Here is an 18,195-nt window from a genome sequence, read left to right as displayed (position 1 = left end):
TGGCGATAAAGATGTTTATTTCGCGTGAAGTCCCGATGATTCAGAGAATCATAATCAAAGTATATTACCAGCAGAATGTATACATCTGTGTATTAGTTAGCTTGCTACAATGGGGAGAGGGCTAGGCTAGAGGTTGGTGAAAGGAATATACCAAGAAGAACTGTCATCAATTTAAAAAAAGCAACACCTGTCTTTGTGATGCACAATGTAGATATCTGACTCCAAAAACTTCATATAGTGACTATATTCGACTTACCAGTAGTGGGGTAGAGGCAGCTAAATATAATAGACCGGCGATAATAAGACACCATTGTTTTCAATTGAAAACCTTGTATTGCAGAAGCTGAATTATGTAGAAACAATAGAGGCACTGTAAGTCCAGTCACGGAGCCAAGGGCTGCTTTCTCCGTTTTGGTAGGTGACGCAAGAAGCTTCAACATAAAGCAGCGCATGGATAAAGAGAGAGGATGTGGAATACAGACTCATTCTAATTCCATGGGGAACTTAGAAACATGTCTAGCCTACAGCACAATGCAAGTGTCCACTATCAGTGTTTCTCCAAAGAGTCCTGTTGGAGCTGGACCCCCGGTGTTTAAAAAAAAAAATATTCTATTAAAGAAATAATTACAAAAACACTTTATTATTATTATTATTATTATTATTATTATTATTATTATTAGTAGTAGTAGTAGTAGTAGTAGTAGTAGCAGTAGTACTACAGCGCAGGTTAAGTAGAAGCATAGTCATTTAAAAGCAGTGATGTTTGAGATTGGTGCATGCAAAATGTCCCCGTCAGAGAAGAATATGTTGCCACACCCATATCCAGAATCCAGTGCATGTGGTTTTGGGCCCTGTGTCCACTGATGAGGTTGCACCACCTCTGGAGCTAAATGAAATCCCCTTTGGCATTTAGTGGCGTTCATGTGAAGAGCACCTTTATTGGAGAAGGCACTCGTGCCACCAGCGTCTGCTCACCTGCATTAGTCCAATTATTAGTCCGAGTAGAAATGAGCAGCATATTAAACACAATGGAAACAACAACAGCGCCTAGACAATGATTTGAGCCAAGCCACTGGAAAAAAACACACCAATGCAACAAACTAACCTAAGATTTCCAAATCCGTTTTTCTCATTCAATGTCTCAGGTGGCAGAAAGGTAACGTTTGACTGCTGAAAGCATCAGATATGCATGTCTGGTAGGAATAGCATTTGCTGGGCTGGTTTGTCCACCTGGCATATTGACTACTGCCATTAGAGACATGGTGAGTTACAATAGGCAAATTCTAACTAAGGGGCATTTACATAACATACTGAACCGGTACATGACTGGGTAGCCAGTGCTGTACACACACACACACACACACACCCACACACTGAGCCGGTGCATGACTGTGTATCCAGTGCTGTACACACACACACACACACACACACCCACACACACACACACACACCCACACACTGAGCCGGTGCATGACTGTGTATCCAGTGCTGTCTGTGTGGCGGTTTTCGCTGCTGTGGTGGATTCTCTCTTGATTAGAAATGTGACCTATTTCAATTTTTCCCCTCGCTTTCTTTCTTGCTTCTCACACTGTCGGAGGGTGGGGGAGGGACAGGGACAGGGTCTGTGGTGGAGCACGGGGCGTTTCCAGACATATCCCACAATTCCTTGTGAGGCAGCGCAGTGTTGTATCTCCCTGGTCCAAATGCGCACGCCACAATCACACTTGCACATATATACACCACTATCTGCAGTATCTGTGTCATTCAATTTGAACTCCATTACTCTGGAAGTGGCCTTTTTAAGGTTGATTTGCAGTTTTTACACTCCACAGAACAACACATAAAGAAGAAACGCATTTTGTGTATATTTTTGGATTTTCTCTGGTTTCCTATGGAGTCCGTTTGATAAGCCCTCACATCCATGTGAGAAGCCTTAAATCCCCAGAACTTTGTTTCGGAACTATCATTTGTCCAGAAATCCCATTTTAATTTCATGAATTTTCATGCTGGTTTTACCTCAGATCTGTATAATAATTAAATAATTGGGATGTTTTGTGTGGTTATTCGGAGATGTGTTCACCAAGAAAATGATTCATACACGTTCATACAGAGTTCTTGTTGCCATATAGTGCACGATGTCCTTCACTGTTAATATGACCATCCCACAAACTGAAGTAGTTTATATTCTAGATATGTACAGGTGTGACAGGTGGAGTTGCTTACTCATATAGTTTATAGTCTAGATATGTACAGGTATGACAGGTGGAGTTGCTTACTCATATAGTTTATAGTCTAGATATGTACAGGTGTGACCGGTGGAGTTGCTTACTCATATAGTTTATAGTCTAGATATGTACAGGTGTGACCGGTGGAGTTGCTCTCTGTTCTCTGTCCTTTACCCTTTGAAAGGGATCACTTTTGAGTTTGCCATCAAAATGTTGTGGCTAAAGATAGTTGAATCAAGATAAATCACTGCATTACAATGACAAGATATTATGAACATACAATAATCATATATTAGTTTAATATCTCAGCTAAATGCTGTCGGCTAAGCTTTGTCTTTGTTCAGATTTCTTCAGGTGTGCCATTGTCTGAAAAAAGATTATGGCTAAAACGAAGGTTACGTATGTAACCACGGTTCTATGAGTTTCGGATGACCGCCAGAGGCGGTGCTTACAGCACTGGATTTCCGTGCAGGTCGAGTGTTAATACCAACAAAGTCACCTGTGACCTGGGTGACGTCGTCAATGTGCGCTAGCACAAAAGGCCGTCTAACCCAGCAAGCGACCTCTTGACAATCTTCTCGTGCAAACTCCGAGTGACTGCCAAGGTCTGGCGGTCATCCGAAACTCATAGAACCGTGGTTACATACGTAACCTTCGTTCTATTTCGTTTCTCCTGACCGCCAGAGGCGGTGCTTACAGCACTGGATGACTAATACCAACAAAGTCATGAGGAGTGCCTACCAGCTTCTAGAGATGCCGTAACGGCGTAGGGAGTATCGCTGCCGCGACCGGGTTATGGGATACCACATTCACCCTGTAAAACCTAGTAAAAGTGCAGCCTGATGCCCAGGAGGCTGCCTTGCAGATGTCACTGAGGGGAACCCCCCTCAAAGACGCCCATGAAGCCGCCACACTCCTCGTGGAGTGGGCTCGGACCTGCTGAGGGGCTGGGGAGCCACTGTGCCTGTAGGCCTGTTGGATCGTCTCTGCAATCCATTTAGAGAGCCTCTGTCTGGATAATGCTTGACCCCTTCTTGGCCCTGTGTGGCAGACAAACAATGCGTCTGACTGACGGCAAGCTGCCGTTCTTGCGACGTAAGTCCTTAGGGTGCGCACTGGACACAACAGTTCTGCGCTCAGGCCCTGTTCTTCCGCCAGGGTGGACTCGAAAGCTGCCAGGCTGAGGGGCTGGTTGGAAAATGTGGAGGGAAGGGTCTTTGGGAGGAAGGCGGGGTTCGGCCACAGGGTGACCCCTTTGCCTTCAGGATGCCACTGCAGGCAATCCGTGCCTACTGACAAGGCGTGTAACTCTCCTACTCGCTTTGTTGACGTAATGGCTAGAAGAAAAGCGGTCTTCATTGAAAGCCAGCTGAGCTCCGTCGTCTGTAAAGGCTCAAACGGGGCTGCACAGAGTGCTCGTAGCACCAGGAGGAGATCCCACTGGGGCACCTGCCTCCGCTGTGGGGGTCTTAGTCGAAGAGCCCCCTTGAGGAACCGAGTCACCAGGGTATGGGACCCGATAGTTCTGCCTTCTATCCGAACGTGCCCTGCGGAGATGGCAGCAGCATACACCCTGATGGTGGAGGGCGTGAGTCCCCGATCCAGAAGTGACTGCAAGAACTGTAGTACCGCTGGCAGGGGGCAGTGTGCTGGCTCCTGTCCCCGTGCCTGGCACCATTCCGTGAATATCTTCCACCTGTTAGCATAGAGGGCATTGGTGGAGGGTGCCCGCGAGCTGTTAATGGTGAATACCACCGCCTGCTCACAAAGTCCTAGCAGTGGGTCCGGCCCCTCAGGGGCCAGACCCAGAGCTGTAGCCGAGACGGATCTGGATGCCAGATCTGGCCGCCCAGCTGCGATAGTAGATCCCTCCTCACTGGCAGGCACCAGGGTCTCCCGTGCAACAGCTGGAGCAACCTGGGGAACCATACCCTCCCCGGCCACCGGGGAACGATTAGTAGCAGCTCGTGCTCCTCTGTTTCCAACCTGTGCAAGGTGGGCCAAATTAGTGGCAGAGGAGGAAAAGCGTATAGCTGCCGTCTCGGCCATGTATGCGCCAGTGCGTCCCGGCCTAGCGGGCCTGGCTCCGAGAGGCTGAACCAGAGGGAACACTGAGTCGATTCTCGAGAGGCGAATAGGTCCACCTCTGCCTTGCCATATCGACCCCATACCGCCTGTACCACATCTGGATGGAGTCTCCATTCCCCTGGGTCGGGGCTCCCCCGGGACTGGAGATCTGCGGCTCTGTTGTAAGTGCCGGGCAAATACACAGCCCTCAGGCTCAATAGGTGCTGATGGGTCTCCTGCAAGAGCTGCTGGGCAACCCCTAAGCACTGCCGCGATCTGGTGCCTCCCTGGTGGTTGATATAATACACCGCTGACATATTGTCCGACCTGACCAGCACGTGCCTCCCTACTAGCGCAGGGAGGAAGTGCCTTAGAGCCAGCAGCACCGCCCGAAGCTCTAGCACATTTATGTGCTGCCGCTTCTGCTGGGGGCTCCAACGACCTCTGGCCGTCTGACGCTGCAACACGGCGCCCCACCCTATCTGGGAAGCGTCCGTGGTCACCACCTCCCTCCGGGAAGGAATAGCGCCCAACAGAACTCCCTGGGTCAGGTACTTCCTCCTCCTCCAAGGATGGAGGAATCTCCTGCAGCTGGTGGTAACCCTCACCAGTCTGTGTCTGTGCCGCACGTGATGGAGGCCCAGGCTGTTTAGCCAGATTTGGAAAGGCCTCAGCGCCAGGAGGCCTAGTGGGATCAGGGATGCAGCTGATGTTAGCATCCCCAGTAGGCGTTGGAAGGATCTCAGGGTCAGAGCCCTGTGTCCTCTGAAGCGCGCCACGAGCTGCAGGATTCCGTCGACCCGCTGTTGAGAGGGGACAGCCCTCATCGCCTGCGAATCGATGGCCATGCCCAAGAACCCAGTCTGCTGACGGGGAACTAGGGAACTCTTTCTGAGGTTCAGTCTGAGCCCTAGACCCGTGACATGCGCCATCAACGCGACAACATCGCTGCGGGCCTGTACCTCTGACTGGGAGCAGATAAGCCAGTCGTCCAGGTAGGGCAAAATGCGCATTCCCTGGGCCTGCAGTGGAGCCAGAGCAGCTGCAACGCACCTGGTGAACACCCGGGGTGCCAGAGCTATTCCAAACGGTAGTACCCGAAATTGGTACGCCCGACCCTTGAAGGCGAACCTGAGGAATTGCCTGTGGTGTGGTGCGATTGGGACGTGGAAGTAAGCGTCCTTCAAGTCGATGGTCGTGAACCAATCGTTCTTCCGAATGCTGTGCAGAACCTCCTTGGTGCGCAGCATATGAAACCTCAGTGTCTTGAGATGAGTATTTAAGTGCCTGAGATCTAGAATGGGGCGGAGCCCGCCATCCTTCTTTGGAATTATGAAATAGGTTGAGTAGAACCCACCTTCGTGTGTAGGCGCGTCGAGCTGTTCGATGGCCTCTTTTTGGAGGAGAGCGCCGATCTCCTGACGTAGGGCTAGGGCCTTCCCCGGGTTGGTGACGGTGGTGGTCTTGACCCCATGGAACTTTGGCGGTCGGCCTTGAAATTGGATACTGTAACCCTGAGACAGGGTTGCCAGTACCCAGGGGTCCGATGTCACCGCTTCCCAGCGCCTGATATGTTGGCTGGAGAAGCGGCCGACCGCCGGTGTACTGCTGTCACTGCCTGCGCCCTCTCCCCCTCCGGTCCCTAGAGGGGTAACGGGCCGTGGCTTGGGCGCCCTGTGTAGGGCGAAGTGTGCGGGTGGCGGGGGGTGGGCGAGATCTGTCTGGCTGGCGAAACCTCTCTGACTGCCGTGTCCGCGGCTGGCTGACTGGCCACTGTGCGGGCGCCTCAGCTCTTAGTGGTGGGGGCCCGCGTCTAGTCTGGCTCCCCCGACGAAGGCTCGCAAACTGCTGCTTGGCCTCTATGACCTGCACACTGCGCTCCAGGGCCTGCTGTGCAGCCTGACCAAACAACTCCCCGGGGACCACCGGGAGAGAACGTAGTGCCCTCCTGCCTGGCTCGGCTAGGGGGGATTGGGCCACCCATATCTGGCGACGGGCTAAAGTCAAATATGACATTAGCCTACCAAGCTCTCTTGACATAAAGGCAAACGCCTGTAGCGAGGAGTCACACAACCCCTGGGACGCCGACGCATCCCCTGTGCCCTGCAGTGTCTGGGTGAGAGCCAGCATTAAGTGGGACATTGAATTCCCTATGCGTGCCGTACGAGCGGCTGCATCATAACACCTCACAATGAGGTCGTCTGTCAGCCGGCATTGTGGGCAGGGGCAGCGAGCATGGGGCCTAAGCGCCTCATCGGGGGACAGTATTAAGGCCGCCACCGACGGCTCCACATTAGGCATCCTTTCAAGCCCATAGGTGGACGCACCCTGCATGGTCGACAGGACCCTGCAGTTGGTGGGGAGGTGGGAAAATTGTTAGGGGTCTGCCCAGCACCTCTGCAGCTCCTCAATGTACGGAGCTGAGGGTGGGACCGCAAAGGCAGTCTGCTGTACCGCGGTTCTAAAAAACGCATTCTGGGGGGGCACCGCCACAGGGACCGGGTCCAGCCCCAAACGCGCCAACGCTGCCTTCAGGGTGGACTTAATAGAAAGCTGGCCAGCCTCTGGCTCCACCCCTGTACCCCGGGCTGTATCCTGGGAGCTGGTCTGAGAGTCGTGGGGGGCTGACTCGTACGACTCGGCCTCGTCTCCCTGTCCCATGTCCAAACTCTCTGACGCCCTTGTGGAGAGTGTATCTAGCTCCTGGGCACTCCCTACTGGTGACAGCGTCGGTGGTGACCGCTCTGCCTGATCGGCTGGTGGGGTTCGAGCGTGTACGCTACCACCCTGCCCTGTGTGTGTTGGAGGCTGCAAATTGGCCAACAGCGCCTTAATACTCTCCAACTCTGTGGTCACTGAGTCCACCTTCTGTGGCAGTCCACTCTTCTTCCTCTTTGCCTTAACGGTGGTCTGCCGTGCAGTACTACGGCGCTTAGTCGGCCGTAGCACTCTCTCGTGTGCCCCTTCATGGGGCTGTGCAGTGCCCGTCTCCACCTCCACTAATCTAGCTGCCCGAGCTGTCAGGCTTAGGCAGTTACAGCTCATGCAGGCAAACTCTGTTAGCCCCTGTCTCAGATGCTCAATGCCCAGACAGGCGGGGGACTCCATATGGCCATCCTCTGGCTCGAGAGGGGCCCGGCAGCTAGCACAGATGGTTAACATCTTGCCCTGTACTGTTAGTTCTGCCTTCCAGCGAGAAGCACTTAGCCAGACTAGTATAAGCCCGATGGGGCTGCCTTCAAAGGCTAGCGGGCTAGCAGGCATGTGAGGGCGTGTACACCCCTGCTCTGCTCTAGCAATGAGACCGAGAGCGGGTACACTCAGGTCCGGTGTGAACAGACGGTCGTCTCTTCCCAACCGATGCTATCTTTAAGCCAACAGACTCATAAGGAGTCTTAACTTCTTCACAGAGCGAGACACACTCGGAAATGAAAAACAAAATATATTAGACCAGGCTACAAGAGTGAGTACACTCAGGCTCCGTATAATCCGACGGTGGTTCCCCACCGCCGCTAACTTAAACAAAAAGATCTGCAACAGAATCTTAATTTAGTAACAGAGCGAGACACACTCCGAATGAAAACAAAATCTATTAAACCAGGCTACAGAGCGAGTACCCTCAAGCTCCGTGCCATCCAACGGTGGCTTCCAACCACCGCTAATTTAAACAAAACAAAACCCGTAACAGAGTCCTACTTTAATCATAGAGCGAGACACACTCCGAATGAAAACAAAATATATTAAACCAGGCTACAGAGCGAGTATCCTCAAGCTCCGTGCTATCCAACGGTGGCTTCTAACCACCGCTAATTTAAACAAAACAAAATCCGTAACAGAGTCTTACTTTAATCATAGAGCGAGACACACTCCGAAATGAAAAAGCCGTGTCAAACCAGGCTACTGCGGCAGTGGAGCGAGCACACTCCACAGCGGCTGTCACAAACAAACTTACAATAACAAGTTTACCTACCTTACGACTCCGGTGCTGTAGACTTAGCTGTTAAGCTAAGTCTAGCTCTGTCCATCAACGTTCGTCTAATATGGCCGTAGCCTGCCGGGTAGCTGTCTAACTGAAGATACTAAGGACACTATATCCAGAGAAAACCGGCGAGAACACAGTTCAGCTGGGTTATTTCCACCTGTGCCGAGTGAGCGGGGCCGCTCCGGTCCAGGCTACACTTCAAGTAAGAAACAACTAGTTAGCTTACCCGCTTTGATGCGAACAAAAAACAACTTCGAATAACGCAGTTTCTCGGAGGGTGAATATCCACTGCCCCGACCACAATGGGTAACGAAACTACTAGCGTCTTCCTCGAATCACGAATGTCGACCTGCGTTCGCGAGAAGATGCAAGAGGTCGCTTGCTGGGTTAGACGGCCTTTTGTGCTAGCGCACATTGACGACGTCACAGGTGACTTTGTTGGTATTAACACTCGACCTGCACGTACGTGCGATGGAAATCCAGTGCTGTAAGCACCGCCTCTGGCGGTCAGGAGAAACGAAATAGAACTGAAGTTAACTATGGAGTGTGAAAACCATTGTTATTCAAAATCATTGTCACCGTAGAAACATAGCCATTGATAAATCATTGAATGCCACAGTCTTTCTAGGCCTAGGTCTAACTATTTAAGAAGCACTAAACAGACTTTCCTTTTGTGTTGGTAAATACTAAAAGATATAGAGATTATTCCTTTAAAATAGAGGAGGGATGTGACCCCAGCACCAGAGTGATTGGGGAAAATAATTAGGAAATGGCCTCGGTTCTGTCGCCGAGTCCTGATGATGGGGATTGGAGTATAGGAGGAGAGCTTGAGGTTTTCTCTCTCATTCAACTGATGAGCATTTAATGTGTGTGTGTATACACACATACTAATATCAGTGGACATGATTGTAGGATTGCATGTTTGATGTGTTTAAACGGCTGTGGGAGTGCAGTGGTGTGTTGACTCGATGCAGATGGGCAGGTGACGATCTATGTCAAATTCATGAGATTTCATGGAAAAACATGAAATGCCCGACGCAGACGATGAAGGTGTTTTTGCGCCATCTTACTGGTCCCCCCTTCTCCCATAACAATGAGGAGAGGCGCAGTCCACATCAGTCAAAGAGAAGATGGCGGAGTCCCTCTTGCTCTCGGATGCAGACAGGCTGCCATGGTATTAGGCTTTCTACGCTGTGCTCTGTGGGTTCAGCTTTTTCAGACAGCTGCTTGTCTGTTTTTTCAGACAGCTGCTGTGTTGGCTAATGAAAGGTGGGCATTTTTCTGTGAGGCTTAAAAGAGAGAGCGATATGGCCTGCTTGTTAGATATGCATGTCTGAAAAGGATTCCATATTTCTTGCTTTAGGGATTTCTGTTAACCGTATCCATTCACTCGTCTGTAGAATGTGAAACCGATCAACTGCTTACTGCCTACTCCAAGACGATCTTTCTTCTGCATAGAACAATGCACATTCATCCAAAAAAATTCCGTAAATCACACATATAGGCTTGTTTGTGTGGGCAGTTGGGTTAAAGTAAACGGTGAGCTCTTTTTTCACAATGAAACATAATTAAAAATAGTATAGAACTATACTCCAACCTGAACTGAAAATAATTCCCTTCTCGCTCTCACCTTCCCTAATCAGTGATCTTTTCACATCAGTCTAAATCAAACATTTTTTTTTTCTTCCAGGCTTTGATAATGATATAATTTCATTTCCATTCTTGTGTTGTATGTTTATGCATGATCAATGTACTCTCCGACTGCAAATGAAGTATTGCTGGACATCACTTGGCCTCAAAAGGATGTTGGTGTTGTGACACAGTTCATTACTGCTCTGCATCTTTCTGAGCACGTGTTATGCTGACAGTTTGTTTAAACACAATGATAGCGGCCTGTCAGCTTCGTTTAGATCCCCACTTTAAGTGATTTGATCAATGAGGACCTAAATAATAATGGCTCAAGGTTATTGAAATGGAAAACAGTTTTGTGGCTTGCAGTGTTTTCAGACTGGGCCTGTTAACTGGTGTCTCTAGCCTAATCAATAGGCTAAGTAGCATTGATAATGCAATGCTTTTACCTCATTCAATTATAGACCTATGCAATTATAGACCTTTGCAGAGAGCAGCAGCTAACAAAAGAAAATATTATTCTTGTTGATATGTTTATACTTTGTGGAATTTGTGCAAACTTCCATAAGAAAATGTGTTTTGCGTATGTATATAGAATAGAGCAGTGTATACATTATAATTATATTACTCAACAATTGATAATCACTCTCATAATATCCTGGAGATTAAAAATGTGTAGTATTAATATTTGACATAATTGTGCATATGTTTGTTCATTTTAGGAGATGTTTATATGTCCACGAAACTGCTGTAAAAATGGCGTGTGTGTGTGTGTGTGTGTGTGTGTGTGTGTGTGTGTGTGTGTGTGTGTGTGTGTGTGTGTGTGTGTGTGTGTGTGTGTGTGTGTGTGAGAGAGAGATGAGCAACAGCCCTGTTAATAGAATGTGCCTTCTCTCCTTTTGTCTGTTGAAGATGGAGGATGGCCAGACGCTGTTTGACTACAACGTGGGCCTTAATGACATTGTTCAGCTCCTAATTCGCTCCCAGACTGATCCTCCAGACAGTCCTACCCCTCAGGAATGTGAGGATGTGACCAGTGGTCCTTCTCCATTCACCACCACACCTGTTGTGATTCCATCCTCTCCATCAGCTGGAGCCACAGTCAACAGCAACAGCAGCAGTAACAGCCAGGGGAAGTCCTGCAATCCTCCGGCAGACAACCAGCCATCCACATCCAGCAAATCCTTCCTGATCGACCCTGGGATTGGGGTGCACAAGGTGAGACTTGGATTGAACAATAGATGGAGGCCTGTGTTGTAAGTTCTATTTGACTTGATTTGTAAGCACAGGCTAACATCACACAATTTATAGTCATGATTTGAGTTTGCTCCTAAACCCTAGTGTGCTAGCACTGGTTAGCGGCCAGTTTTCTTTTTGTTAAAAAATTGATAGGGCACGAGACCTCTTGCGAGAACTAGTAATGCTTTATGGCACCACCTCACGCAAGAACAACTAGACCCATACGCTAGCTATAAGAGGAAGCTAGCGCAGTATTCTCTGTATGGACATCATGGCAGAGGCGACGAAGTAACCAAGGAAGATGTTGTTGGAGAATAAGAAGAGAAAAAGAGAGAGTAACCGAACAAGAGACCGAAAAAGAGTCAGTCTCGGACTGGCTTTTACTCGTTAGCGAGAGCTAATGGTTACAAAAGGATGCAAGGCAGATGCCGAGCTGGCCTTCTTTCAGTTGGACTAGTCAGTAATAACTTATTAGCTATCTTGTTATGTCATGTGTTGCGCTTGCTTGATGTTTGGCTGTATTACAAAAGTTGTTAAGAAAGACTTGCTAGTTTTTCATCATAATCATCCCTGCCAATGTTATTTATAAAAGAATTTGACGTAGACTGTAACCTTATTGGTGTCTTCCCTGTCTCACAGAGATTTGTAGTTTTTCCAGAGTTCCAAAGTCATCAACCTGATTTGTCTCAGGCCAAATTAATTAATCTCTCATCAAAAAGTTTGATCAGTCATGCCAATAATCCTTGGGATCCTTGTTTTGTTATTCTTTGGGTAGGTTCGCATTCATATCCAGTTATATTTGTGTAAAATCTTGTGATATTACTCTACCTTGTCGGTCTACATGTTTCTTTGGCTTCTGCTGTTGTCTTTGCCGGTTCCATATCCTTCAGCTTGTCAACAGATACACGTGTACACTGTCCTTTAGGGGGAGCTCAGTAGCATAAAATACCAAGTCTTGCGTCATTGAGCTTTCAGCAAATCGATCATAGGCTTGCCCACCTTCGAGATTGGGGCACGTAACATCTCAGAAGAACACAGGCTATAATGCAATGCAGTGCTGTAAAGAGTTTTGCACCATTATCCACGTAAAACTGCGTTATTGTGGTCTCTCATCTCCAGTTAAAATGAACCTAAGTAACACCTGTAGTTAGGTAGTCGCCCGTTCATAGTTCATAACAATAACACACTGAGTAACTTAAAAAACCTTTTGAGAATATGTCTTAGGTTTATGGTGGGGCCTATGCTGGCTACTTGGTTGTTTTGTGTTTGATTGCCATTAGAATTCTCCCCCAAGAGGTAGGCCTACGGGTCAAATGCAAAGTTAGTCATTCAAAATATGGTTCAATTGTTAACTGTTTGAAAATAAACAGTTTAACCAATTCAGTGGAAGAGAACAGACCGTGTTGCCTACAAAATCCTGTTGGGTAACATTAGCATTCCCCCTATATGCTGGGCCAATAAGCAGAGTACATTTATGGAGGACTTTCAACATCAGTTAGCATTATGCTTCCCTCATTGTCTATCCCCCCACTGTTTAAGGGAGACGCGATCAGATTTTGTGACCTTGAATTATTTAATAAAATAAACACTAAGATATACTTCCGTTATTGCTTTGATTTGTTTTGATTAAAACACAAATGTCCTGTTTAAGGTTATGTTTTATGTTTTGTATGAGCATCACTACCGGACATATGGCAATTTTGTTATTTATTCTATGAATTCTATGTGATTACATGACTGCATGTAGTACTCAACATGTGCAAACCATCCAATCAAGATGAGAGGCAATCCAATCAAGTGTTTAAAAGACTGTTCTTTTGCTGTTTGATCGGACTGCACCTCTATAATGGGCTATTTAATTACAGTCAAGGGATTTTAGCTGATCATGGGCTTAATTCGGAAAAATTACTTTTGACTGTGGATCCACTTTTCAAAGTTTTGAAAATGATCAGATCCTCTCTGAGTTTGGCCCTTGATTCCAGAAGGTTAAAACTCAAAAACTGCAGTGAAACTTTGACAAAGGCACTGTGTCATCTGTATGATGATGTTAGTTCCTCAAAGGCACCTTTTAAAATAAGAAAAAAATGTTGAGAGGTTTAAACTTTACAGTTAAGGTTTAAATAGCCCTTCTTCGGGTGCAACATATGCATTTTGGCAAGTGAGTGTATGTATTGTATACGCTATTAATTGCTTTTATGTATTGAATAATTTGACATATTGCCCTGCATAGCACAAAGATTCCGTTGCTTTGGTAGTGGTTCTATACTCTGAATTGTTAATTTGGAGCGCAAATTTCTATACGATTTAAATAACCTCTATGTATATATTTTTTCTGGTCAGATAAATGAGTTGGTGGACTGCAGAGACATCAGCATTGGTTCTTGGTTTGAGGCGACCATTGAGAATGTCACTCATGCCAGTACGGGACTGAACAGCAAGGCCGCTGTTGCCACGGCAGCCAGAGGTGGCAAACCCAGCACAAGGACTAATGGGAAACTGGAGGTCGAGCAGACCATAGCCAGCCGGGACAATAACTGCAACTCTGTGCTAAACTCAGACATTAATGAGCCGTCCACCTCCCAGTCGGACTGCACACTCATCCAGGATAAGCTCATCTACCATATCAAATATGAGGAGTAAGTGTGGAGTGTGTTTCCATTTCACCAGCCTGTTCTCTGGAAATGACAAGCAGGATATCTCCACCAATACTGTCCTCCCCCTGTCTCTCTCTCTGTCACACTCACTCACTCACTCTCTCTCTCACTTGCTCTCTGTATCTGTGTTCTTTGAGTGGGATATGAGAGAATGGGGTATCATGGGATTGTAACTACCTGTAAGGTAAGTCAAACTCCTGTGGTCATTTGGTGCCTTACACCTCCTGTGGGCTGTCAAGGACTGTGAGCGAGAGCTTGCATTACAAGTTAAACATGAGTTCTTCCACTAGGGTTGGGTATTGTTGGGATGTCATCAGTTCCTATTCTGATTTGGGTTCTGTTTACTGTAATTTCCTGAACATTAACAACACCATATATAAACCGCATGATAGTATTTTATGTCATTTAAAAAAAGCATAACCGTTCATTGACCGTTCATTAAATGGTTAATTACCCTTGTGTTATGTAAAACTAAATGCCACACGGTTGTGGTGCAAGTGCTACTAACCATTCAAAAGTTGTTGTATGAAGTAGGGGTGGGCATTTGAAGCAGATACATTATAAGGGAGCAAAGCAAAAATGCCCTGGCAGAGTTTGAACCTCCTTTTCATTCAGTTTTTTGAAGGACTGTTTGGTGGCTGTGGTAGTAGTAGTAGGCTAGCGTCTAATCTCACAGCTCCACAAGTGTTTGTAGTAGAAACCAAGTCTGCTCTCTGGTAGCAGCATTCATTCTTATTCTGTTGGTGGTTGGCAAACAGCCTCATGACCAGTGGCGGCTCCTGAAAAAATTCTCGGGGGGGGGATTTTTTTGATAATGATTAAGGCGACCCACTTGGTAAGTACCTTAAGCAGGACAATTGTATCTATTTGTTGTGAGCTGATTAACTCATACAGCAATACATTTTTGTTCAGTAGATGGCAGCACACAACAGAAAGATTTCCCCTCTAGCTACATAAGTTACAGGTGGAAAGCTATGGAAAAAAGTTGCCTCCATGAGCCTTCAAAAGAAAAAGTGAGGTGGCGCCACAATAAATTGTCCCACTTGTTCATTATTCACATTACCAAAATGTTGTATGGTGTAACATAGCTTAACAGGACACATGGTATGTCCTGTAACAACATAAATAAGGGGGCAACATAAGTCAAAACCAACTATATTTATTGACTAATCTTTACAAAAGCAAAATAAGTTATGGCATAGAAAATAATGCAAGTAGCATGCACGGTTTAAGATGTGCCGGTTCTTGTTCACCTCATCATTGTGGCGGCGTACTGCTAGCCTGTATCCCTCATCCAGTTGAGTGGCAATGTTCACCCTCCCAAAACCACAGAACTTCAGACAACTGTCTATGTGTAGCTTCGCCTGCTCATGTTTTTTTGTACCTTTTCGGACAGATGGTGCATGTCCTTAACTCCGGTTGTTATCGATGCAGTGCTGTCTGTCATGGAGCCTTCGGGGTGGAAAAGGAGGCAGGGATAGCAAAAGACTGCGTTAGCCACTTCACAGCCTGCTAGCCACAATTTCCTTTGGTACCAATTCTTTGAAAATCCTCGGGTGTAGGATTTCCCCTTCTTTGTAGCTACCTGTTTAATCGTTATATTTGGTCTAGGAGGTCCTAATTGTATTGTTGCCAATTTGTCTTCATTGTTACGCCGACCGAAAGGAGTCTCTTTCAAAGAAATAATTGAATTGCTGCTGTTGCACTGAGCACTGGCCATCTCGACAGAATATGCTGATATGCCTTTGTCGAAGCTGTATGACGTACTTATACGCTTTTGCGTCGATTACTTATGACAAGACCAGGAGGGGCGAGCCCTCCCGGAAGCCATAGAGAATGCATTGAGAGCTCTGTTTTGTGAAAAAAATGGATTTAACATGGGAGTCAATGGGAGAGGTCTGGGGCGATTTTCATTTCGCCCCAAATCGCCCCAGAAGGGGCGGGGCCATTTGAAGCACGACTTTAGGCTGACTGAATGACTGTTACATGATTCGACAATGACATACAGAGGCAGATCAGACCATAGATATATATAAAAGCTAGATGTCTCGTCCAACAGAGTCGAACGTCCGCACATGGCGGCCATCTTGCCCCAGGCAGCTCGCTCACCCATAACATTGTGTTGGTAGTGGTATGTACTTTTTAAATAACCATAACCTGAAAATTTTCAACCGATTTTTAAACGGGTTGGTTTGTTATAAATGTCAGAGATGTAGTTATGACACTGCATACTTATGAATATTTATGTTATTTTCTTAAAAATATCCAAATAGCATCCCGAATTATAACCACGTTAATAACGTTAGTAAGAAACCAAACCATGTGTAAATCCGTTGAAAATTGAGCAAGTTATGGTTATTTAAAAAGTACATACCACTACCAACACAATGTTATGGGTGAGCGAGCTGCCTGGGGCAAGATGACCGCCATGTGCGGACGTTCGACTCCGTTGGGTGGCAACGCGGACGAGACATATAGCCTTTATATATATCTATGGATCAGGCGGCCTAGTGGTAGAAAATCGTCATTTACGCGACTTACAAGGATATTGGGCCTCATTCTCGAACGCAGTTAAGAAGAATTTAAGAAGAATTTAAGAGGAATTTCTTCTGAATTGGATTTAGGACAACATTTGGCATTCATGAAAGTTTTCTCATCTGGGATTTGCTCTGAACTTCAGAAGACTTTCCGAACTCGAAATAGCAGTCGTAACTCGGCCAGAGTTTTCTCAAATCCGTGGGCCATCTTGTGGTTTTTTGAGGAATCGCATTTAAGAAAACTCTCCGTGTTAATGAATTTGTGAGAAATCGTTGGTGATTGCGTTCACATCAACTCTACAGATCCTCGGATTAAAGTATCATTAACAATTAAGTTTCACATGTAGGCTTATAGTCATGATTCTACGAGGCACCGTGATGTCATAAAATAAATAAAAGCACTACACCGGAATGCTGCGAGCGTCGTTTGGCACTGCCGTATGTGCAAGTACGGCAATCCAGAATTTTCAAGTAGTTCCACGTTGGTGGAACGAACTGCCTAGCACGACCAGAGCAGGCGCGTCCCATTCTACCTTTAAGAAGCTTTTGAAGACCCAACTCTTCAGAGAGCACCTCCCTTCCTAACTGGCACTTCGACTAGTGCTTAACTTGCACTTATAGCAGTTACATTCCTGCACTTCGTTTTTATTTCCTATTTCGTTTTTCTATTTCTTATGTAAAGTAGTATTTATTGTTACACTAGGTCTCTATTGCTCGTAGCTTGACTGTTCTATCCCTTGTACGTCGCTTTGGACAAAAATGTATGCTAAATGACTAAATGTAATGTACACGAACACTGCTGTTGCTTTCGTGTAGATTCGGTCGATTCCGACTGCACACGTCACTACGGTTGCGTGCCCTTATAAAGAGCTGGCAGGGCGTGTATGTATGCAAATTCAGGAGCACGAGAACGCGCTTTCAATTTAAGAAAACTCTTCCGGGGGAGCACAGCCCAGAAAACTTCTGCTGCGTAGGACCACATTTTCAAGCGTGCATGAATTTGGCGGATGTCTTTTGCTTACGTTGTTTTTCCGAAGCCCGTAAGAAACATTTCAGAAGAAACTTCAGAAAATGTTCGAGAATGAGGGCCATTGCGTTTATACATTATTTTTTTTTCCCCTAGGCAGTGCGTCGCCCCAATCGCCCTTATGGACAAGCCGCCCCTGCTTATGACAGTAGGAGCACGTTACGTACGTAACTACTAGAGGCCCAATTAGGGGGGAAAAAGTCATTCCTGTGTATAGGCCACACGCGAGTATTCCAATTTTACAAAATCAATGTATAAACCGCGGTTAATAGTTAGAAGATTACAGTATTTATGCAGCTTCTTTTTCATGCCCAGAAATTTTCAAACAATTGGTTAAAGAACAAAACATACTTCCAATACCTCAAATATGCAGCTACTCCAATCACTGCTATTCATGAAAAGCAAAAAAGTAATACTTAAACCTTATAATACACCTTATAGTTTTTTTCTTATGGATTTGCATCTGTATGTTTTCAAGGATGAGTGATGGAGTTCAGTGCACTAATACCAGTGGTATGGTTAGGGTATTGTTCTTACATGGGAGGACACAGTTTAAGAGGTCTATCTAATACCATTTGTAGTAACTTAACTCAGCAAGCACTAGCTCAAACCTTAGTCATCACTCGGGCAAGGAGACAGCATAACATTAGGTTGGTTTCTTATGTTTGGATAAGTCTGTGATGTACAATGGAATTTAAACTTCTATCTATCTTTAAATATTTTGTCTGTCTGTTAATGTGTTGGTTGGAACTAAGCTTTTAGCTAGCTAGCTAGCTGGCTACAAAGCACATAACTGAAAGAAGGAGGCATCAAAAGTACTGTTTTTATCTCAGAA

The 18,195-nt window shown here is 46.3% G+C and overlaps 1 protein-coding gene across 1 annotated transcript in view; it reads left to right on the top strand.

Moving 5' to 3' along the window:
- The window catches only part of LOC105902440 (E3 ubiquitin-protein ligase UHRF2), a 65,321-nt gene that overhangs the window by 13,066 nt on the left and 34,060 nt on the right, over window positions 1–18,195 (top strand). Inside the window, exons 2-3 of the mRNA XM_012830026.3 lie at window positions 10,816–11,121; window positions 13,483–13,778. Coding sequence (XP_012685480.2) covers window positions 10,816–11,121; window positions 13,483–13,778 — 602 coding nt within the window. The remainder of the gene's footprint in view (window positions 1–10,815; window positions 11,122–13,482; window positions 13,779–18,195) is intronic.

The sequence above is a fragment of the Clupea harengus genome, chromosome 12 (genome assembly GCF_900700415.2).
Source record: "Clupea harengus chromosome 12, Ch_v2.0.2, whole genome shotgun sequence".
NCBI lineage: Eukaryota > Metazoa > Chordata > Actinopteri > Clupeiformes > Clupeidae > Clupea > Clupea harengus.
This window is presented reverse-complemented; position numbering and strand designations above follow the sequence as displayed.